Genomic DNA, 22,798 nt, shown 5'->3' on the forward strand with positions numbered 1-22,798 from the left:
CATTTAAAGACGTCTTTTTCTACGTTCTATATATCTATAAGAGACTCCGACGTCGTGCGAGATATTCTTATTTATCGATGTCGCCGCTACCAATATCTGACTTCACACCAAAAGGATGAATTATCTCCGCTTCGCTCTCCGCTCTGCTCTCCGCAAGTTCGGTAGCTATATAATTACTTACATGCATACATATATACTTGCTTACTTATCTGTATGCATCGCCACGGCGACTCTTATAAGCCTGGTCGTTCAAAAATGGGGGAGACTACGGCGTCTAATCGAAGTAATGAACTGATTAGCGAGGCTACGATATTTTCCTTAATACGCCGTGCCGTTGGTCCGGCGAGTACTATAGCGGTTACCCCGAGGATTTATGTACTTTAGGGTAATTCCTGTATGGTGTCTACGCGTCTGTTAAGATGTACGGCGTTCTTGAGTATTGGTACCGCTGCTATAGCTAAGTTAGCTGAGTTTTTTAATGAAATGGAATTAGAAGCTTACTTCTTAACTACTGCACCACAGCTTCTAATTTGACGAGGGCCTATTTGACTATTTATTCGACTTTTTTTCAAGAATTCCAAAAAAGGCCATCGTAGTTGCGCATTTTTGTTAAGGATTATATGTACGTAGGGTGTGAATATTATATATCGGGCAATACACCAAAAAAATAAGTCTTGGCAGGGTTTCCTGCTCAGACCCACTGCGTGGGGCCCTGAGTAGGCAGCAGTGTGACCGTGAAGCGGTGACGTACCAGTCCTCGTTTTCTTTTAAGCTTCCTCGGTAATGGGCAAATGCCGCCGGCGAAAGTTATGTTACCTGGGCAAGATCGACTAGTTGCAGTCATTACGTCCGTATTGATTGGTCTGGAATGTTCGCTGCGGAAGGCTGCAACCTTCGCTTCGGGGAGATATACCTAGTGCCGTTCTGCATGCCGAGTGATTATTCTCGCCTATCGCTGTCGTCCGGAGCCGCCGCCGCTAGACCGAACGAGGCGTGAGGCTGTGTACCATGCATGAGGTGTGGTGGGGAGTTCCAATGGGCAGTGGAAAAGGGCCTCCGCTCTTCCCCTGCTTTCCTCCCAGCTCTGATTACTTTGTCGAGATCGTCAGGCATCTGGCACATATCACAATATTTATCCAGGGTTTCGCAAGTGTTGGGAGTTATTTCCTTCAGATTATGTCGGATCCGGAGCCACCACTCCGGCTGCTTTCGCTCGGTAGGGTGTTCTCGGGATGGAAAAGACGTACTCCAGAGCTGACTCTATGCAGATGGCGGTGGCATCAGGGGGCTCTCGAGCCTTTATATCCTTAAAAATCTGCTGGTGGCCGTCCAGAGAAAGGAGCCAGTGTCTGCTGGAGAGACTGCTTCTCCCCGACCATGCGATTACTTTGACATGATTGCTGGCACGTCAACTGGAGGGTATGTCTCCTTTCAACCCCAATCAATCTTTCATTGGCCACTTTCTCTGTCCAGTTCAAGTCTACCTGGCGCGTCGCCGATTGGCCGGCTGTCGTTCAATGTGGAAGTTCGCGCTCACAAGGGCTGCGGGCATTCCTACAACCTAAACCTCAAACGCGAACTCCACGGATTCGGTGACTCTATTTTGCTCTTTGTGCCCAAGAAGCAATATCCCTTGCTTTACTTAAACGAAGCTGTGGAGTTCTGAGCTAATGCAGCTGTTACCTACTTTTCTTTGAGCAGTCCACCTATTGTGGCCAAAGCAGAAAAGTCAACGCAACCTCGCTGACTTCCTTAGACTCATTGCTGTCATGTTAGGAGTCCTCCGAATGGACATAGAGACTTGCATAAATGCATATCTGAGTATGGCTCCAGAGATATTCCCCGTTGAAGGTATGGTATCGGGAAGCATATTTGGCAAGGCCAAAAAGTATGTACTTTCCGGAGCCTTCCCCTTGTTGCTATTATGCTTCCTTATCCGTCACTTGGCCTAAATTTTTGCCCCTTTTGAACCCTATTGACCACAGAGACAGTGCCCTGAAAGGCGACCAACGCTTCGATCCAGCACCTTTTGAAGCCGCTATCAAACGTCTTGTGAGAAGAGAATCTTGGAAATAATGCAACGGGGAATGAGATGATGCGATCTCAATCTGGTCAGGGGTGCAGAGTGTAAGCCCATTCCATTCCAGTTTTTCTCGCTCATATTATTGACAACGTCAAGTTTTGTTTGCGTGAATTCCGAAAAACCCCGCCATCCATTCCGATTCCGCAATTACGAAAGCCCCAGGGTTGTATCTGAAGATATGACAATCTGGGAGGCCTGCCTCGCTACATCCGCAGCACCCACTTATTTTCCACCAGTCTCAATCGGCAATCCTCCTCGAACGTTTGTGGATGGCGGTCTAGGATACAACAACCCCACGCAGGCACTTCGCGAGGAGACGATGCACATTTGGCCCTCGAGGAGTGTAGGTTGCATTGTCAGTATCGGAACGGGGATGATGGGTTCTCACGATGTTGGGAGATCGATCAAACCTTTGTTCAAGACGCTCCAGGAGATGTCCACTGACACTGAGAAGGTGGCTCAAGAGGTCAAAGAGGAAATGGAACACCGATCTCCGGACCAGGACATCTATTTTCGCTTCAATGTACAGCATGGCCTGCAGACTGTGGGTCTAGAGGAGTGGAAGGAAATGGGAAGGGTGAAGACGGTCACTGAGAATTACCTTCAATCCAATCGGAAGCAGGTGACGGCTTGCGCTTCTCAGATCCTTTCTCCAACTCGTACGTAGCCAACCAAGATCATATAATTCTCCTAGCATGACTGACTTTTGTATGATAGATGCAACTGTCTTTAAAACCTGTTCGAGGGAGTGTGAGGACTTTTTCGACCGTTCCATTCTCGAAAGATCCTGGGTTTGTTGGTCGCGAGGACATCCTGGCACAGCTTGAGTCCGAATTTGCGAACCCAATATCACAAAGTTGGGCGTCGCTGTATGGTCTCGGTGGCATAGGGTAGAACGCAGACCTCTTTTCACCCTTTATTCAGAGAATTGGGCTGACCTTTGCTGCCAGAAAATCGCAAATTGCCATCGAATACTCATATCGACAAAAAGAGCGGTTGCCTGAGATCTCGACTTTCTGGGTCCATGCGAGCGACAAGGCGAGGTTCGAACAGTCATATACAGAAATCGCCACGACAGTAGAGATTCCTGGGACTGGAGACGGCAAGGTCGACATTCTCCAGTTGGTGTCAAAATGGCTCGCAAATCCGGACAATGGTCGATGGCTGTTGATCCTCGACAATGCGGACGACGCTACCGTGTTATTGCACCTACCAGAACGAGATCCTGAGACTGGCGCAACGTCTGTGCAGCGCCGCTTGCTGGATTTCTTGCCGCGAGTGCAACACGGGGCTGTGCTCATCACGACTCGCGATCGCACTTGTGCGCTAGACCTGAATGGACAGAACGGCACGCCCCTAGAAGTGCGACCGATGAGTACAAATGAAGCTGTCGGCCTGCTTCGGAACAGATTGCCAGATGCCACTGAAGAGGAAGCTTCTGAACTTGTGGCAGAGTTGGAGAGGGTGCCTCTCGCCATCTCCCAGGCTAGTGCGTACATCAAAGCGGTTTCCCAGGTTTCAATATCCATATACCTCAATAAATTCCGTCGCAGTAATGAGGACCAAGCCACTCTGCTTAACAAGGGCAAAGGGGACTTGAGGCGAGATCCAGCGGTACCAAATGCAGTGATAACATCATGGGAGTTATCCTTCCGCCAGATCCGTGAAAAGACCCCAGGCTCAGCTAATTTGTTATCGCTTATGTCGTATATCAATCGGCAAGGTATCCCACAGTTTCTGCTACAAAGAGATGATGACGATGTTTCTTTCTGCGAGGAAATTGATCCTCTCATTAGCTTCTCTCTGATCCGCGCAGAAACCAGAGAGAATGTATTCGAGATGCACAGACTTGTGCAGACAGCAATGCGGCATTGGCTTCGTAGCGAAGGTTGTGACCAATTATGGAAGGAGAGTGCGATTGAGCGGGTGGCGCATCGATTTCCAATGGCAGAAAACCAAGAGCAACATTGGCCGATCTGCGAGGCCTTAATGTCTCACGCGGACGAGGTGATACTTCACACGGCTAGCTCCAAAGAATCTCGATTAAGTCGCGCGATTATACTGGTACGCACGGCCTGGTATCTAGTCGAAAGGAAAGGGCATGCCGGACTTGCGGAACAAAGATCGACAGATGCGCTTCAAATTCGGCGAGAATACTTTGATGACGACTCAGACGAAATCCTCAATACCATGAGCATATTGGCTTGCGCTCAAAGTGAACTTCTCAAAACGGAAGAGGCGAGAGATCTCCAGGAGTTCATATTGAGGCAAAGACGGGAAAAGTGGGGGTCGGAGGACGAAAGGACTTTAACCTCCATGCATAATCTTGCTTTGTCATATGGTCAATTAGGGCAGTATGAAAAGGCCGCGGATCTACTGAAACACGTGTTCGAAGTAAGAGAAAGGTTATTAGATCCGGGAGATCCGCGTCTCTTGGCCTCTGGAAATGGACTAGCGGCTGCCCAACTCGACCAAGGCAAATACGAAGACGCTGAGAAGCTGAGTAAGAGATTGTTGGAGATGAGTACAAAATATCATGAATTCGAGTATATACACACTCTCGATGCAATGCGACATCTATCTCGTGCATATTTGCGACAGAACAAACTCGAAGAAGCCGAGAACCTGGGCGTTCAAGCTATTCCAATCTCCATCAAAATCTTCGGCCGTAGTCATTGGAGGACTCTTGAGACCCGAACAGTCTTGGCTGACACCTATTACCGTCAAAAGAAGCTGGATGAGGCGCAAGAAATCTGCATATCATGTCTTGATACGGCGCAAGAAATTTATGGCGCGGAAGATGTTACGACAGCAAATATCAGCAATCTCCTCGGCTTGGTCTATCGAGGTCAAGGAAGGTTCGTTGACGCGTCAAGGCTCTTGAAGGATGCTGCGGAGATGGACCGGAAAGTCTTAGGGTCTGATCACCCAGATACGTTGATTAGCTTACACAATCTCGCTCTCTGCTACTATGATATGGGGGACAAGGTTCAAGCCATTCAATTGATGACCAATGTGCTTGACAAGCGGAAAGAAGTCCTTCACGCCAATCACCCCCATACTATCCGGTCTGCCAAGACCTTGGCACGTTGGAAGGGCGAGGAAGAGGGGACCAAGGAGGAGACCGAGGAAGGAGGAAGAGGGGAGATGAGGAAGAGGAAAAGAGAAGCGAGGAGGAAGTGGGGAACGAAAGGAGGAACGACGAAGGCATGCGTGAACAACTCGGCAAAATACAAATCTCGTCGCCAGCGACCCATGAAGCTGGGCCAAGATGATCGCAGAGGCAAACATGCAGCAAAGAGCCTTGAGATAGGAGTACGGTGGGACACTGTGCTCAGGGCTTGTTGTTGGATTGGATTAGATCGGCGTGTTTGGTTCGCCTACTGAGATTTTAGTGTCCGAGAACTCGCTATTGGTTTCTTGATTTGCTTGTATTCCTTATTGTTTCTCTTCCTGGTTTACCTATTGTGGTGTGGAATGAGAGTCAAGACGATTGTCTTCTTCCCAGACCGTGTGGCCTCGATTTGAGTCGCTTTCGATGGCCCCTGACTTTCAGCTTCGAGTGGTATCTGATGACTTCTGCAAAGCCCCATGAGGGATCCGGGTAGATCGCCGCACCCGGCTACCGACCAAAATGACTCGAGACATAGAGGCCAGTGTGTCTCAGCATTGAGCAAAGAGCGTGCTAGGGTATTGCACCTGACAAGAGGCTAACACGCCGAGACTCAGCCATTCACTAGGTCTACTGCACAAATAGAGTCTGAAGTGGTTCGCTCGGGAGACGGGTAACAGGCTTAGGCGTCAAATCCGTAGGAGCTTCCTATCAATAATGATGGCTTTCCATGTCGTAGTCCTCATTGTGAGCCATTGTTTGTTCTTAGGCAGGTTTACCCTTCAGAAGTATTTTCTTAGTGTCATGAGTAAGTCTTTGTCTCGACCGTTACGTTAGCTGCAGGTAGCCGAGGATCGTCTCACCACTTTCTACCCTTCTTGTATCAACACGTCCCACCAACACTACTCATCAACACAACAATTCCTTCTCCTTCTCAACTCGACACATCAATCAACTCCACACCCGTAGTGACACCTTCCAACTTCAACGCCGAACCAAGCAACTGTCCTCACTCGCCCTACCAAAAAAGTCAAGACAAGCAGCCTCACTCCTCAGCCATGGCCGTCCACCTCAAAGCTCTCCTAGACAAGACCCAACTGATCCACCCCAACGAAGTGGAAAACCAAATCTGTCCCGTCTGCTACGAAGACTACCTTCAACCCCCATCACGAGAATTCCCGCGCAAACTTCCCTGCGGCCACGTCATCGGAACAGAATGCCTGCTTCTCTGGGCGTCCTCGCAAACCCACGCTACCTCCATCAATTGCCCCTGGTGCACGCATCCAATCACTCACTCCATCGATACGCAGTATCTCCGAACGGTCATAGACGCGTATGCAGAAGCCGCGCTTCAGCATATCGCGGCGCAAATCGAGAGGGCAATCGTCGCCGTCGACCGAGCACTTACCCACGGTTGTTGGAGCTTGCTTTCTCTGGCTGTCATCTTGTTATCACTGGGGCTGTATTCCGACGAATTTTACGACTGCTTCCAACTTGGCTTTCTGTATGTGTGCACAGGTCTGGCCGTCAAATGCTGTCTTACATCCTACCCTCGCCTCGGGGTGGCATTGATGGTTCTTGGCTTCTACGTGGGGACATTCGTCGATTCAGATCTTGGCCATGTTCTACTCAGATATGGAAAAGCACCTTTCCATGCTGCTATTGCGAGAGCCTACTTGGACCATTATCGCCTCGTGTTGGGCTTGTCGGTGACTTTGCTCGTGGCACAAGTTGCTTGGGGAAACCCAATCGTACAAGTGATAGCATTCAAAGCGGAGCATGAGTCTCTCTTGTGTTTACTGTTTTACCCCCTCAGGCGCGTGATAATGTAGTCTGGATTCAATTTACGGAAGATTGCCGGGATTGCCAGAAATGGTGGTCGATGGTGGCTCCACTGCCAAAGATATCCGCGTCGTAGAATGCGAATCAGCTGAGGAGAAGCGGAAACGAATGGAAGGATATGAGCTAGGATGGACAGGGGGGAAAATCGGTGAACAGTGACATGGAAGAAACTTAATGAAGCAGATAACTTTGTATGTCACAGAGGTTCCAATTCCAGTCAGTAATGATTTTCATCTACTTTGGAGCTTTAGGTGTGGTAAACCTGTTGCTGATCCATTCGTGATATTCCCCTACTTAAAGAGATCCCATACTACACTAGTTGTCTTTGCCCAGCCTCTATCAACACTTTCCCTCCCAGCTCGCCTGTCTCTGATCAAACCGAACGAACGTTGTCATAAGCTCAGACTTTCCATACGCAACATTCTTGGCCGGTGTATCTCCTCTGTATGTCTTTGATTAGAAACGAAGATTGTCTATGAAGAATTGATCGAGCGATAAGTGCCGGCCTAAGAGGCGGAGGCTTGAGAAGAGATGCTCGGACCAGCTCTTTTTGAAATGGTATGAAGGATTGATTTATTAGGTAGCTTGAGAGTGCTTTTCCTTTTCCCTTATTTATTTTTTGATGCTTTTGATACACGTTCCAAGCTTCACATTCTCAAAGTGGTCTACGCTTGTTGAGGCTTACCCGTTCTCCCGCTATCAGTACCATTGTCTTCAACAAAGATGTTTGTCTTTGTTTGTGCCTCTTAGTGAGGTGCCAAGCATTGGAACAAGTTGTAAGAACGGCTTTTATAAGTGAGGTCTTGAATATTGATGCGAAGGGGTCAGAATGAAGCGACGCATGTGACAGAACCTGTCTTGCCCTTGGTCAAGGTGCCAGTGATCAGATAGGAAAGCGGCGGCGAGAAAAGCGCATTATCCGAGATGCATTTAAACCTAAAGCAAACGCGATAATGCATTATAACTTTGCTACTGCCTAATTCCTTGTCCTCCATCTATTCATATACTTTCCTGAATTCCTCTTGACACTGCTAGGTCGTATTCTCTTCGCATTCGCCAATACACATATATATATAGATGCTGGACTTGCCACTTAACCCTTTCTATAACACTATAACCCTACAACCATTGGCGCGCTTCTTGCTTTTGTCGAGCCCTTAACACTTTTACTTGACACATTTCTCGATAATTCGCCTTCCCGTACCTTAGTTGTTTTTCTTCGCGCTTCGTCTCGATCATTCCGCAACCCGAGCTTACCAGCATCAAGTAATTTGAAATCCTCAATTTCCTTTTCATCATGGAAAGCCACAATGACTTCCAAGATAGCTGGGAGCATGACACCCACCATGATTACATCTTCCCAGTCTCGGAAACTCGCAGAAGTAATACAGGAGATCCCGAACAAGAAGGGCTGGGCGTGCGTTCGAGATCCCTGTATGAAAAATACGGGACCAACGAGCCGTACGCCAAGCCAGACGACGTGGAATCATATGATGGCAGAGACCCAGATTCCTTCTTCAAGTACGTACGCAGGAACCCAAGTCTCCGATCTGCTCGCTAATATCTCTCTAGACTGTTGACAGGTCCATCAACAAATTTCTACGTCGGGCTTGACGAGAAGCACTACACGATCCCAAAGCGACTCCTTTACCACTTCTCAGATTACGCTAGAATCTGTCTCGAAGGCAGTTTCTGGGAAGCAGATGTCAACGCTGCCTGGCTCCCAGATGTGGACTCAGACGTATTCCAATGGCTGTGGCAGTGGTTGTACACTGGCAAGCTCAAGGTCTACCAGTTCTACAATTTCACGTGGGATTGGAGCGAAGACGAACAGCTTCAGCAAGCTTGTCAAGTCTTGTGCCGGTTGCACGTTCTGGGCGAGCGCCTGCTCTTCGACGAACGATTTCTGCAGGACGAGGTACAAAGGAAGTTGGTGAAAGTTATCGAGAGAGCGAAAACTTCCAGAAGTACTACTCCTTTGACGCCCCAAATTGTTGAAGAAATTCTTTCGGATTCGGCCCCGGTACAATACGGCTCTATTTGGAACTGGCAATCAACTTCATTAAGACCGTTCGTGGTCGAGCAGCTGTGCACTTTTGACTTCTGTACAACAACCGACTTCGTGGACTGGGTTGGGTGTTTCGAACTGGACGGAGCCTTTGCGGCCGAAATCATGGCATTCATGGCGGACGAGCTAAAGTGGGCAGTGAAGCGGTGGGAGGCGCAGGTCGGCTCGCCAGTCGATGTTCTCGAAAAGAAGAAGCAATTTGCGGAAGATCGGGGCAACTCCAAATGCTTGGAGATAAGACCGAAAAAACATCAAGGTGTCTGGCTCGCGCTGAGAATCATATGTACCTTTGCAGGGTGCACAACGACGGACCTTCGCGCCTACAGCCAATGCTTCGAACTGGACGGAGCCTTTGCGGTCGAGATTCTGGCATACATGGCGGAGGAACTGCGGTGGATTGTTGAGAGGTGGGGGGAGGAGAGGGGATCGAGGGTGGATGTCGCGGTGGAAAAAGAGGAAGAAGAGCGGATCGCGCAGGAAGAGAGTGATCTTCAACGCATGGTGGATAGGATCATGCGACGGGTCGGATGGTCTTGATGACATGGAAAGCCGGCAGGCAATAGGAAAGTCTGAATAAGCGGTACACGAGCTTAGGCCTACACGAAGATATTCATCATGTTTGCAATCAAACGTTTTTAAGCTATCTTTTATCATCCGTGTAGCAACGCACCATTCCGGTCAGCGACTTCTGCTTTACCTCTTCCCCCCCCAAAAAAGCATACTTAGCAGCCATTTGTACGACTGAGCGGAAGACTAGAACGCGAATCCTGGGAAACTCAGACGGCGCTCTGGAACATGGACAGAACAACTTCCTTTCCGAGCTGGATATGTCGCATTGCCACGTAGAGACGGGAAGACGGGGAGCCTCACCTTGAACTGATCTTAGATTACCGCGCCTTCAGCCTCACATCAAAAATCGTCAAAAGGATAGAGGGTGCAAGCAAGGTGCTTTTCACCTTTCAAGCACAAGTTTGCAGGCCTTACAGATAATCAGACTTGCAACTACTGGCCCGGAATATTCACTTGGTGAACTTGAGCGCATAGGCTGGTTGGTAAGTGTTTCTGTACAGAGACCAGTGTCTTGCACTTGTTTTGATACCCGGGAAGCATGCAGTAGAACTCGGGATAGTAGGGGAACTCGAAGCCGACATCGTTGAAGATGACGATTTGCTCTTATCTCAATCATAAGTCGCGCTGAAGAAGTTGATGTAGTACTGAAGACAGTTGGTCCAGCATGGCTGTTATGTCTGATCTCAAGCTAAGGTTACGTCTAGACCTTACCTTCTAGAGAGCCATCGCAGCTTCCATATGTTCCAGTTCGCCTAATTCTCAGAGAGGCCCCAGTAGCGGTGCAAGTACCACCATTAGAAACCAGTTGCTGGCCAGCATTGCCTTTTTCGTACCGAACTTCGCTTGCATCCTCGCCCTTCTTGCCAGCTGGTCCATCTTATCTGTGACCGATGTCGCAGTCTCCGTGCTCATCTTCGCGTGCGCATTGCCCTACCTTGCCTCCTCCTCGTCTTCTTCTTGTCTAACATTGCTTTCCTCGCGCTCATCTTCTCTCTCATTCTGGCCTTCCTTTTGCGTTCGAATTTAAAGTCCACTGCCTTCCAATACTCTGGAACATGGTGCTTGCAGGCTCTTGACATGAAGAACCCTTCCCCGTCATCTTCGTTGGCGCGCTCGTTTTTCCGGGTCTCCCATTCCACAAATTTGAGTTTCACACATGCATCACACCAGTCGCAGTCTGCACAGAGCTTTACGCCCTTCTTCTCCAAACAGCCAGCGCAAGAGCGACATCCTCCGCAAAATTTCCCCTGTGCTTTCAAGCAATCATTGCAGACTATGCCGGGCACCCTGGTGCTAGGCCCGCACCAACAGAGAACAATTCTACCTGACTCCAGAAGGCCATCTTTTAGATCGCATTCTAGGCATTGACGGTCCGTGCCAATCTCCGCGATACTCCACCGAGCAGCTGCGCACAACTTCGAAATACTCGAATTGCGTTCCAGGCTTCATACAGAGGCACTTGTAGCATGCAAACCTCGGGCCGTTCAGGACACCCTCACTTTGAACTTCTAGGCGTTCGAGATCGAAGAGGTCTCTGCGGACTGTATCAGGAACACGACGGTGAAGGGAAATTGTGGAGTGGTAGTGATGATTGGTTTTGCTGACGGCAATGGCAGCTGTGGGGTGGAGGTCGGTGACTATGAGGTCTTGGAGCTCAGTGGGTAGATGCGGGAGAGACAAAGTGCGTGGTTGCACCCGAGGACTCGAAGAGCAAGACTGGGTTTATAGTAAAGACATGTTGACCTCTGCTGTCGATCTTGATAGCGGCTGAGCTTCTTAGGAGAGAAGGATTACTTGAGTGTTTGATCAAGATCATTTTGAGATGAAGATGCGTGGTTTTGCGCGCACAAAGTAGGTAGGCTGTTGATTTTGTTGTGTACCTCCTGCTTCCTCCTCATGTTATTGAGACAGTCATGAATGTAGCAGAGAAGTATGCTACGATGCAAGGTTCATGCCCATCTATAATTTAGACCTTTTACGATTGAACACCCAGTGACACCGGGTGCTGCGTGAAAATGACGAGCGCTTCCAGCCTACCCTGCATTCGAGAACGAGACCAGTCTCCATTTGGATAAAGTCAAGGTCGAGATTCACCTGAGCAGCCGTTTGTGCTCTCGCTCAAGAACTCAGAACATGCGGGAGTCGGAGTACGCCGCCAGATAGAGAGCAAAGAAGCCACTCTGCTATTCCTTGCCTGATAACCAGCACCCACCGAAGTCCGATGCATCCATGAGCCCACACACCTTTCTCATGAACTCCAGTCACCCTAGCTAGGAAAGAAGGGACAGAGGGACAGACTATGCAAGGCAAAGAAACTGGGACTGACAATGAAGGCATCGCGGACTCGCGCTAAGCAGGCCTTCGGCACCAACTACCCCTACGACCACCTTCCCAGTCAAGTCCTGGAAGATATCCAGATGGATGTGCAAGATTGCAGTAGGTCGATCGAAAGCCCTATGCAAATTTATACTGCGGCCCGCTTTTGCTTTCTTCCTTATGCCTTCATTGTTGCGTCCCAGCACTGTCCGCGCTCTCGCAACATGCTTCAGCTCAAGCCTCTGGAAGGCGGGGAGATCTAATTGGGCGCGAAATCATGCACGCGTGATCAAGCATTGCATTGCCATTGGCACCTGTTCGCTAGGTCGATCTTGGTGACTTAGATGATATCCAATCATACTGACATGAAGGTTCTTTGGCTGGCCAGTGTAACCTATGTGCACAAGCTTTCCGTGCTCTCTTTGCTCAAATGCCCAGCATCCGTACGGAGTGATGATCACAAATGACCTGGCCTGGCTGATTTGTCGTCGTCTCTATTCTGCAGAGTCTCAGGCTTCTATTCTCTTGGCAGCACATGCAGCTACTATGGTGGAACGGCAAAGTCTGGCCATTTCCAAATCAACCAGGGCTTAATCGTGCCACACACCTGTATCGTACCTCGGTAATAAGCTTAGAAACTCGATGAAGAGCCCGAGGGCCCAGGTCGAAGGGAGCGTATTAGGGGGAGTCAGATCGTATGCTTTTCCAATGAACCACCCCCACATTGGGCAGATTAGCTCAGAGATCACCTGCTAGCGGTCAAGATCCGGGTGTAATCTGGGTACAAGCTGTCGACAGAAGATCCGACCTCGTTGCCTCCATTCTTGACCCCTCAGACTAAGCCTGATGCCGATGACACCCGTCTTGAAAACGATTTTCTTTCAGACGATTTGCTCGCATCGCTGCACAACTGTTGGGTACATAGTCTTTGCTGCACCCTTCCTGCAGCCCACAGAGCCTTTGCGGATACCAAAAATGACAGCAGTCTCATTCGTTGACGGTGTCAGCGCCGACCTGCTCCACGTCCTGTAAGCCACTGAGCCCGCTTGAACATGGCAGATGAAGAAACACAATGCACTAATGAAGCATCCTTCTTCTCCATCATTTCACGGTGTGATACACATATAGGTCACAAGGACGTTCGAGACTTGATCCAAGATTATAGCTCACTTTCAGCCGCCAGTCAATTTCTTGAATGCTCAACCGAAATATCCCGGCAACCGCTCTGATCAATTGTCAGAAGCCTTTGGGCTGAGTGCATTGCATATAACCCCATAAACATAATTGGTGGCCAAGCATTGCACTGCCATTGGCTCCTGTTCGCCAAGTCGACCTCGAGGATTTCGGCTCATGCAGTCACGCTGACATATGGATCCTATGTCCGGCATGTGGGGTGATTAATCATCTATCAAGTTTGCATCCTTCTTGGTGCATTCGCATGCTGGAGTGTCGAGTCTCTTGATTCTGTACAAAATCAAGTGCGAAGCACAGCGGTGGGCCTTTGTCACTCGTTGAGCAACAATGGAAGTCAGCATAAATCTGGGGTATTTTTTTCTCAATACCTTCTTCAGTGGCGTTGATGGGACATTGATGGAGACTTTCCTTTGTGTTTGCTCGATCACGTTGACGTTACGCCCTCCAAGCCACATCTCCGTCTTATGTGAGAAACGGCTAAGACTTCCACATCTGTGAGTCAACACCGAGTAAGACCGTTGTAGGTTGCCTCATAAAGGGTCTGAAAGTTCCCAGTGTGGCTGGTGGCTGGTGGTTCCCTCTTCCTCTCGCTTCTTCTACAGTCGGTCATCGTCGGGCGCACCCGATATTGGCGCAGGGACCACGCAGGGTCCATCCAAGATCCTTCCAGCTTTCATCTAGGGGTCCATCCCAACCGCCCTCAAGGCTTTTTGAAACTTTTAGCCCAGCTTGGCTAATTGTCACAGAAGTACTTCGTACCAAAGTACCTATGGGATATACCATGACTCCCAAAGGTATAAAGATTGCTTCAGTTTCTCCTATAACCCTATAATCCTTCATATATTTCCCATCTCACACATCCTACCCCCAAAACTCGCAAACATGAAATCCCTTTTACTCCTTACTCCTCTCCTCCTCGCTCTCCCCACAACTTCACTCTTCATCCTCCTCCCTCTTTACGTCTACCCCGGCACCTCCGCCTCAGCCTGGAACAACGCCACAGCTGCCATCGCCGCCTACCCCAAAGTGCAGTGGCAAGTGATCGTCAACCCCAATAGCGGCCCCGGCACAACCGGCTACCCGACGGACCAAAACTTCATCACCGGCATCGCAAAACTCAACAGCTATCCCAACGTGCAGACCCTCGGCTACGTCGACACAGCTAACACGAATCGCGCCTACTCCGCCGTGACGTCTGACATCAGCGTCTACGCCAAATGGACGAGCTACACCAAAGCCAACATCTCCATCGCAGGCATCTTCTTCGACGACGTCAACAACACCGCCTCGAGCGCCGTCAACACGTACATGCACAACGCATCCGCGTACGCCTACGCCACCGTGCCCTCGGACGTGACCCCCGTCGTCTTCAACCCGGGCGCCCTCGCGCCGACTCAGCTCTTCAGCTACTGCGACACGATGGTCGAGTTTGAGAATCCGTTCTCCAGCTACAAGAACGACACGACGATCGCGACGATTCCGAGCGCGTATCGGGACCAGAGCGCCATCTTGGTGTATAGTACGCCGGCGACCGCGAACGTGAAGAGTCTGGTGCATACGATGGCGCTGGATGGGATCGAGGCGGTGTACTTTGGCGCGGATTGCTGTTATGATACTTTCCCTGCGGCTTTTCTGACGCAGCTTGCGGCGGCTGTGCAAGCTGGGTAGGAAGAACGTATGTGTACACTTCATGAGTGTGTGATTTCATTCGCGTCGCATGTGACTTAAAAATGTGCTGTCCTAGCAGTATTATGCAGTGTAAAAAAGTGAGAGTTGACCGAGAGGACGCGGTAACGGTTTCGTGGTCTGGAACTTCTCCAAGCAGGTTTTAATCTGGTGCTCAGTCCTAAGGCCTGTGGCGTGATAACTATCTGATGAGTGGTCAACGATAAGGTCCCCAAGAGTTGGTAGTGTCAGGAAGTAAAGGACCTGGGTCATGTAAAGAGCAGGTAGTGAAAGGTCGAGGTGGCGTAGCTCCGGGATATGGATTGTGGTGTTCTCCAATGCACGGAGTAGATGCGCGACCATTGCATATTGCTCATCTCATGACCAGGCTATCTAGAAAAGTGGGAATGTTAAGATACTGGCTGGGGCGGAGCATGCGCTGGGAAGACTTGTGCTCCACGACATGGGCATTGCTGGTCTTTTGTCCAAGCTCCGGGCGCTCGAAACAGCCTCTAAGGTACTGTTGGCAGCGTTCCAATGTCATCAAAAAGAAAACAGATGGAGCGCGGCAATATGGGACAGTTTAGAATTGCAAGTCGACGATCTACCAGCGCTGTGCGGTAAAGGTGTCCTCTAACTTTAGAGTGGCGTGAGAGGATCAGTACGAGGATCTCATCGCGCATGGCTAACAGAGCCATGTCGTCTTGTGTGACTAAAAGAGTCGAGATGGCTTGCCTGAATCTTTGATGTGCTTCTCCCGTCGTATGTTGTAGATTTGCTTTTCGTTGATATGTAAACCTATTCAAATCAGTCAATTGGGCTTTACGGACTGCTTCGACTGCACTTCAAGGTTGTACCGGGAAGATGCTTGATGGACGGTGAGCGCTGCCTCATCAGAAAACAGCCAAGACGCTTATGACGGCCGCTATCCACCCCGAGCTTAGCTTGCCAAGTCCGCCAAGAGCGGGTTTAAAACGTCGAGCGCTAGATAAGTAAAATACCTTAACCCTTTTCGCTGAAGGAATACCTTCATCACGACTCAGCTCTTCTTTCTTGTTTCTGTGATCCTCGAACTATCGGTCACACGTCTCGACCATGCCCATGTCCTTGTCCGTTGTCACAAAGCCTTAGGTGACCATGCGACCAATCTCACTACCTCCACCAGGCAAAGCTGCCAGGATCTCAAGCGCCGACCGAGCCTACAAGAAGGAGCTGCAGCTGCTCGGCTTTTTTGGGCTCCCACCAGAAGTCAGACTAGTCATTTACCAGTATTGTCTTGTGCCTAAGGGCAAGCCAACTTTGCGAAACCCCGAGTTGGTTCCGACAAGACATCCTTGCCACATCCAGCTCTGTGACAATGCCATCCTTCGAGTCTGTCGTATGATCTATGAAGAAGCGATTCCAGTCTTCTTTGCCAGTAACACTTTCCACCATTCCCTCCGTTGCAAGACCATTGGCCTTTCACCGATCTCTAGCGACACACTGTTTATGCGAAATCTTCAACACCTGAGGCACGTAAGCCTGGACGTATGGGCAGGATGTTGGAATGAAGACTTCAATCCTGCCGCCAACAGGCTCTTATCAAAATTCCTCGACGGGGTTAGAGGGCAGTGCGGAGAATCTATCCGCAGCCTCGAGATCCAGCTTGTCTCGCTGGCTAGCGATCATTCGAGGTCTGTTCCCCTGCTGGGCGAAGGTATTACCACGTTGGCAATCCAAAAACTGCGACCCCATCTCCAAAGCCTCACTGTCGTCGGCTATAGTTCCTCATGGCCCCACTCTTCCAATGTGCTAGAAGAGTTCTGTTTGGCAATTGCACCTGATAAGTTTTGGGATAAGAGACGTTGCAGGAACTGGCCTGGGGTTTCACTTCCTTTGGCTATAGATTTCCGTGTTCACCATCACCTAGAAGGCGGTACTCCTCGTTCACCAACTCCGGAATCACCAGAATACGTCGATCGTTGGCAAATCAGGTGGACGACAAATCGAGACACTCTCGCGGAAGCATAAAGCGGGCAGCACCATCGACAAAGTGTGCCGGGCTTTGACTGAACCCTAGAGTAGGTTCGCTTCATCTTTCAGCTGCTAAGCAAGAGCGCATAGATCTAGATGCACAGTTGGACTCGTCCAGGGCAACACTGCATGGCATGATCAAGAAGACTAGCAAGGTCAGAAACGGGCTGACAAGGTGCTCGAAATGAGTCTTTCTGAAGCGACGGTCTTAGTTCTCATCAGCTTGTGATGCTAGTCCAAGTAGAGTTGACACTGCCGAAGATTGGGGACGGTTGAAGTCCAAAAGCTGGCGGTGTCATTTGGGCAAACCGTAACGGGGGTCTTCCAATGGAACAAAAAAGTATGGCAGCATTTGCACAATCATGGCTTAGCAAGGTTTTTCCTACAAGATGGTGCAGACGGAGATGCAAACAAGCATGGAATTCTTCTGTCTAAGAGGGTAAACCAGCCAAGCAGCAGCCAAGCAGGTCAAGGTCACTCATTCATCGAAACCACAATTTCTGTCTCTATATTTGGTGAAGCTTGGGACGTGCCATGAGTACTAATAAAGGTCCACGGCTTACTCCTAGGTTGCGAAGTAGCCGATCGCATGCACCTATGGCAACAATTCCTTTTCAATGTAGTGTTCCCACGCTAATAATAGATATGTGCTCATTGCCAAGTCTTCAAATTTCCGATGTTAGCGACAACAACGAGACACCCCATATGATTCTCAAGTCATTTCTCATTCTTGTTTCCAATCTTCCCACAACGATCGCTGCGGAAAAATTTACCCATTTCAAGAAGTGTTGAAGATGATTCGATCTCCGTTCCGCCCCATGCAAGTGGATAGAATCTGCAACTCGCTCTCCATAGCATTGCGGCTTACAGCTCTTTGTGTACCTCAAGTCTCAGCCGTAGCCATCTAAAAAAACGTCTTTGCAATGACCTGCGTCGGAGACAGCTATGACTTGGCTCTACCAGCCGGTCCCGATGTGGGATTCAATCCGAATCACGTGACGATGAGCAACTTTGCGCTGCGCCAGACGTTGGCGGTGGCCCACCCAACCCATAACATAGGCGGATCCTGTCAATATGGTCGCAGCGATGGTGAGGGACAAGTGGGCGTCACGGTAGAGCAAATCACGTACGCCAACAGTGTAAACAGCATGCTTACCAGCCCTCGGATCATGCTTGGTTGCCGTTACCGCTACTTCTGCAACTATGGCCTCGCAGAAATCAGCATCCAGCCAATTCTCTATACGCCTGCTCCGCGAGAATGGCGGTCTGATCAGACATACGAGCTCGGAGTTGAAGTGGTTGACGATTTCGGTCCAACGTGGATAGCGGATGGGACCGACACGGGAGCTGAGGTTCAAGCGATAGACCAGTATGTGAGGTATAGTAATCCCTTCTGTTCCTTCTGATCCGTAATCATTGTTTTATCATTAGTTGTTCAGTACCTTCTCGGGGCCTGTTTCTGCATCGCCTCCACTTCTATGTCACAGGCCGCTTTGATCGCACCTGTTTTCGGGCCACCGATGCAGCATCAAGGGACACTGAGCCCCACCAATATGTCTGCCGCGTGGATCGTTTGGGGCAAAAATTACGTCACTAATTCAGCCTTTGTGAGCTTGAATCCGTGGGAAACCATCGAATGAACAGGCACGTTACCCGCTTTCCCGCTTCCGCCGCCATTTGCTAGTTCAGATATCCGGAGCCTGCAAGAAACATGCGCATTACAATTCTCCGGAGGCAATCCGTAAGTGAAGCAAATTGTATGGCTTGCAGCCAATAGCCTTCGTTACGCTCGAGGGATTCTGACATGACATGACCTGGCAGGAACGCAAACACGGGCGGGTACTGGTACTGTCATTGGACCGATACAGACTCCGGCTCCATGGATAGAACCGTCTGCTTCTCGGACGAATTCTCCCCAAGAATAGACAGGACTTGGACGGCGAACTTCCTTGCTTCGGCGTCGATACGAGTTTACTGCTGGCAGCGATGTGCTTGCAATTTCATGCCAACGAGAGATAACTATACCATCGAAACGTGGATGTCGCCGACAGCCAGCGTTTGGCATTTTGTTGCGACCCATGACCTGACTACCTCAGCAGACGGATTCGTAAATCTGGAAGCCTCGGGATCTCAGACCAGCGAAAGACAAGTACTCCCGCCACAGAACCGGCTCAGTGTACTGCACCACCAAGCGCCTGCAGGCACGTGCGGGGCAGACAGCCGGAAGTTCTGTTCAGATGCCTTGGCCGATGGACGTTCTCGGACCCATCCCAAGGGCGCCTCCAGACGCGACACAGATTGTCAGGAGTCCCCCAAGGTCTAGTAATCTCACGGCGTGCGGCAAGTACTGTAATGGGCCGCAAGATTGTAGCTCCTGGTATTCCGACAATGATTGCTTCTGCGGCATACCTTCGGCTCAGGATGCGAGGTCGCTGGGCCTGGATGTCGTTGCGCCGGTTGCTGTTTGTTTGGTGCTTCAGGCTATTAGGAGCTCTACATCCAGTGGATGGCTCGGAAGGCGGGGTGATTCGCGATACATGGATGAGCCGGGCGTGCCTTACCAATGTCCTTGCAACGTCTCATTTCTATCGGTTGATTGCTGTGGCTCGACAGACGGATTGATAACTATCCCCAGCTAGCATCTCGTCACACTGGGGCTCAGATAATGGACGATCGATAGACGAAGAAATTGTTGCCGTAGCTAAGGGCGAAGGGTTTTGCGAACGGTGAACAAGGCCAAGAACGTGCTCTTGGGTTCGTGAAAACGGCGAAAACCCCCGGAAACCATAGCCAGAGTTTTAAACTTCTGTGCAGCGCTTGAGACTTACAATCCGATAACTATTATTCGTCAGATTTCCAGTAATTCGCCCTCAAACGAGAGAAGAGCAAAATGATCATCTAAACAGCGCACTGCAATCACCCCGGTTCTTTTCGTTTCACCACATGAATTTCTACTTATGCTCGTTTCACGTTCCGTAGCGCATGTCTCGCCAGGCGGCTTTTCCAAAAAACTAATCGTACAAGCGGTCGTGGGATAATCATGTCAGGCGCGAAACACATGGCCTTGAGAGCATGTTGGTTGCACGTGTGAGAGTGTGCAATAGTTCCTTGGCAATGAGAGGATGCATTCTTCAGTACGGCATTGAAAAGCTTTGCAGGTGCAAGCTTTGGAAGTTTGTTGTGCGCTAAGATTCGATCGCATATGAACCGCAGATGAAGGTGATAGCCTCGCGCAGCTCGGATATTCGGGGATACTCGCATAGAACGTACTCGAAGATACACTCGATCGCGTCTATGCTAATACAAGCTGTGGGAGTTCAATCACGCCGCGCTGAATCTCCTGAATCTTAGAGTACCTAATGTCATCAATTGTCACCTCGGTTCGCTGTCAGGCTGTCGTTCCTACCAAGCACTATCTGTGGACGGCATACCACGAGACGATATGTGCGAAAGGTCGCGGACATTCATTCTCGCACCCGCTCTACTCTTTGCCTTGTTCCTCCCGCGCTCTTCCGCAGCCATCGTTTGCGACGCCTCCCTCTACGGCAACCCAAACCCTTACAACTGCTCACAAATCCTCATTGAAGGCCATGCTAATAAAACTTTCCAAGGCTTGTTAAGCACGGATCGAGAGCGTCATCTATTTTATACCGGGGACCTTGACCGACGACCGTCAGACGTCACCTTAACGGAGTGGTTCAACAGAATACACACGGCCGCCACGGTTTATGAAAGAGGCGAGTCGGAGGCGGAGATACTTTGCGAGCGCACTGAACTGACCACGGTTTAATTTAGATGGCTGCAGCATCTACCTGGCGCCCGGATATGACGCCAATGGGAATTTCTTGTATGATACAGGGACGTATCCTAGTCTCGCACAACAAGCAACCCATCTCCAGAATTATTGCTCACATGTCCCCACGCCCGACGAGCATCAGGCTCCTAGCATGGAAGGTGGTCAGGGCTGGATCGGTAAGATTATCACGGTTGTGCGTTGAAGATGCAACAAGCTGACTCCTATCTCCATTTCTCTAGGCGACAAAGGCCGGCTCCTCGCTGTCATTTACTCGAATACGTCCGCGTTCGCTACTACGTTTGCAGAAAGCGTAGCGAAAGGGATTCCGCCCAACTTGGAGGGAATCTCGGCACATAATCCGCCAAATATTCCAAAGCCCGGACCCATCTGCGGAAGATCTCATTTCTGCTCAAAGGCGAGCCACTGCGGGGGTGATGTCAGCTGTATATGCGTCGCAGACAAGTGGCATGGAGAGTTTTTCTCCAGCTCGTGCAAACAGCCACGCCCCAGCTTTGGGATAAGGCGGGGAACTCTTGAGGTCGACTCGACCAACGCCACTCAGTCGTTTTACATCATCAACGCCACCCTCACAGGAGAGGGTTCGACGGATCCAGCTTGCCCTTGTAATTGTACATATGTCTCGAAATCTTGCTGCAACTCGCCTTCGGGAATTGTGTACGAGGCGCTCGGTTTGAAATTGGGTTCTCTTCAGGCTCCGTCACTGAATCTGACTTGCAATGCAACGACGGGTGGATTCCAGGCTTCGAACTTGACGCTCGATGTGAGGTTGACACCCAGAGAATTGGGTCCCAAGCGCAGCGAGGCAGATGCGCTAGGCTCTTTGACGACGGATCCTATCGGCACGCAAGATATATACCGATAGAGCGTGTAATTTCCGTGGTAGGGATGGTTTTACCTATGGAGAGACCAACTTCGAATCAGTCTCGGTTTCAAAGGGACGAGTGGTGGGAAGAAGGGTTTCCTCTTCTGCGGTCGCCCTAACGCTGCCAAGATATATTGAAAGAATGCAACGCTTCATTTGTGAGCCGTAGATGGCTGGACTGGTGAACGGTAGCGGTGGAGGTGCTGGTCGTGGAACGCGGCAGAAGAATGGTGAAAGCTTGGTTGCGACGGTGGTGGAGAGTCATGCAGAATCTTTGGTGAACGTAGCTTGTCCTTCAATTTCATTTCGCAATCGTTGCCAGCGAGTAGAACACATGGTACCAGTATTTACAGAATACTTTGATGGTGGGAGAACATCGTGCTTGTCTGAGTCCTAGAAGCCTTTGGGACTTGTTTTGTGTATGAGGCCTGCGTCGCTAGTACGCAGTTCGGGCCCAACAAGGCCAACAGCTACGTAGAACTGGCGTGGCGTGCGGAGCAAGCTAGGTGAAATGAGGGCGTCGAGAGGACTTTGTGGGGCTTTTGCAGTTGGGTACAAGAAGGAACTGGCAGCCAGCTCGTGGACAGCAGCAGTATTCGTCAATCGGGTGCCTTCAACGAGCACATTTCCAGATGACTTGCACCCAGTAGAGACAGATCCATCACTTCCCTACTGCAGATTAATGCTCCCCAGAATATTGTAAGACCTGTGAGCAGATGGTCAAAGCGGATAAGGGTGAGCCACACATTGGGCTAATTACCGAATCATACCCCAAAACTATGAATCCTTACCGAATCATACCCCTAATTACTGAATCATACCTCTACACCAAAATTTGGGGTATGATTCGGTAATTTACCAAACTTGCCATAGCGGCCTAAGGTAAGGTACTTGAATGGCCTACTTGTAGATGCAGCTAAGCGCCTGTGCCAATACTGCCCATTAAGAGTGTAATCTAGGTGTCTATACCTGTGTTAGCTATTGAGAATGGAGTTAGGAGTGTGAGTGAGAGCCATAGGCTAAGTGTAGATAGGCTGGGTGTAGATAGGCTGGGGGACCAAACTAGCCTACTCGGCTTTCGTGTGATGTACCCATTCAATGCGGTCGGAGAAATCCCCTTAGTTCTATAGTCGGATGGCCTAGGTCGCGAATCCTCTCCTCTTCTTTGCAAATCTTTATCATGAACGGCAAATTACTGAATCATACCCTCAGTAATTAGGGGTATGATTCGGTAAGGATTCCTAGTTTTGGGGTAT

The 22,798-nt window shown here is 50.0% G+C and overlaps 7 protein-coding genes across 7 annotated transcripts; all 7 read left to right on the forward strand.

The window, feature by feature from the left end:
• Window positions 1-1,176: 1,176 nt before the first annotated feature.
• Window positions 1,177-5,470, forward strand: HO173_012689 (uncharacterized protein; the record flags this gene model as incomplete). The annotated part of the gene is made up of 6 exons (XM_037314524.1): window positions 1,177-1,216; window positions 1,269-1,419; window positions 1,757-1,888; window positions 2,180-2,705; window positions 2,801-2,973; window positions 3,034-5,470. 6 exons carry the CDS (start codon window positions 1,177-1,179, stop codon window positions 5,468-5,470), a joined length of 3,459 nt encoding a protein of 1,152 aa, XP_037158584.1.
• A 783-nt stretch (window positions 5,471-6,253) lies between these two features.
• HO173_012690 (uncharacterized protein) lies at window positions 6,254-7,196 on the forward strand (the record flags this gene model as incomplete). Its single annotated transcript, XM_037314525.1, has 2 exons — window positions 6,254-6,987; window positions 7,028-7,196. The coding sequence occupies 2 exons, from the start codon at window positions 6,254-6,256 to the stop codon at window positions 7,194-7,196; spliced, it is 903 nt and encodes a 300-aa protein (XP_037158585.1).
• Window positions 7,197-8,334: 1,138 nt separating this feature from the next.
• On the forward strand, window positions 8,335-9,642 carry HO173_012691 (uncharacterized protein; the record flags this gene model as incomplete). The annotated part of the gene is made up of 2 exons (XM_037314526.1): window positions 8,335-8,558; window positions 8,610-9,642. The coding sequence occupies 2 exons, from the start codon at window positions 8,335-8,337 to the stop codon at window positions 9,640-9,642; spliced, it is 1,257 nt and encodes a 418-aa protein (XP_037158586.1).
• Window positions 9,643-14,067: 4,425 nt separating this feature from the next.
• HO173_012692 (uncharacterized protein) lies at window positions 14,068-14,853 on the forward strand (the record flags this gene model as incomplete). Its single annotated transcript, XM_037314527.1, has 1 exon — window positions 14,068-14,853. The coding sequence occupies one exon, from the start codon at window positions 14,068-14,070 to the stop codon at window positions 14,851-14,853; it is 786 nt and encodes a 261-aa protein (XP_037158587.1).
• Window positions 14,854-15,987: 1,134 nt separating this feature from the next.
• HO173_012693 (uncharacterized protein) lies at window positions 15,988-16,860 on the forward strand (the record flags this gene model as incomplete). The annotated part of the gene is made up of 1 exon (XM_037314528.1): window positions 15,988-16,860. One exon carries the CDS (start codon window positions 15,988-15,990, stop codon window positions 16,858-16,860), a length of 873 nt encoding a protein of 290 aa, XP_037158588.1.
• Window positions 16,861-17,786: 926 nt separating this feature from the next.
• On the forward strand, window positions 17,787-19,186 carry HO173_012694 (uncharacterized protein; the record flags this gene model as incomplete). The annotated part of the gene is made up of 2 exons (XM_037314529.1): window positions 17,787-18,232; window positions 18,685-19,186. The coding sequence occupies 2 exons, from the start codon at window positions 17,787-17,789 to the stop codon at window positions 19,184-19,186; spliced, it is 948 nt and encodes a 315-aa protein (XP_037158589.1).
• Window positions 19,187-20,305: 1,119 nt separating this feature from the next.
• HO173_012695 (uncharacterized protein) lies at window positions 20,306-21,542 on the forward strand (the record flags this gene model as incomplete). Its single annotated transcript, XM_037314530.1, has 3 exons — window positions 20,306-20,604; window positions 20,669-20,835; window positions 20,899-21,542. The coding sequence occupies 3 exons, from the start codon at window positions 20,306-20,308 to the stop codon at window positions 21,540-21,542; spliced, it is 1,110 nt and encodes a 369-aa protein (XP_037158590.1).
• Window positions 21,543-22,798: the final 1,256 nt, after the last annotated feature.

This window comes from Letharia columbiana (assembly GCF_014066305.1).
Source record: "Letharia columbiana isolate WasteWater2 chromosome Unknown Sc0000090_s0, whole genome shotgun sequence".
NCBI lineage: Eukaryota > Fungi > Ascomycota > Lecanoromycetes > Lecanorales > Parmeliaceae > Letharia > Letharia columbiana.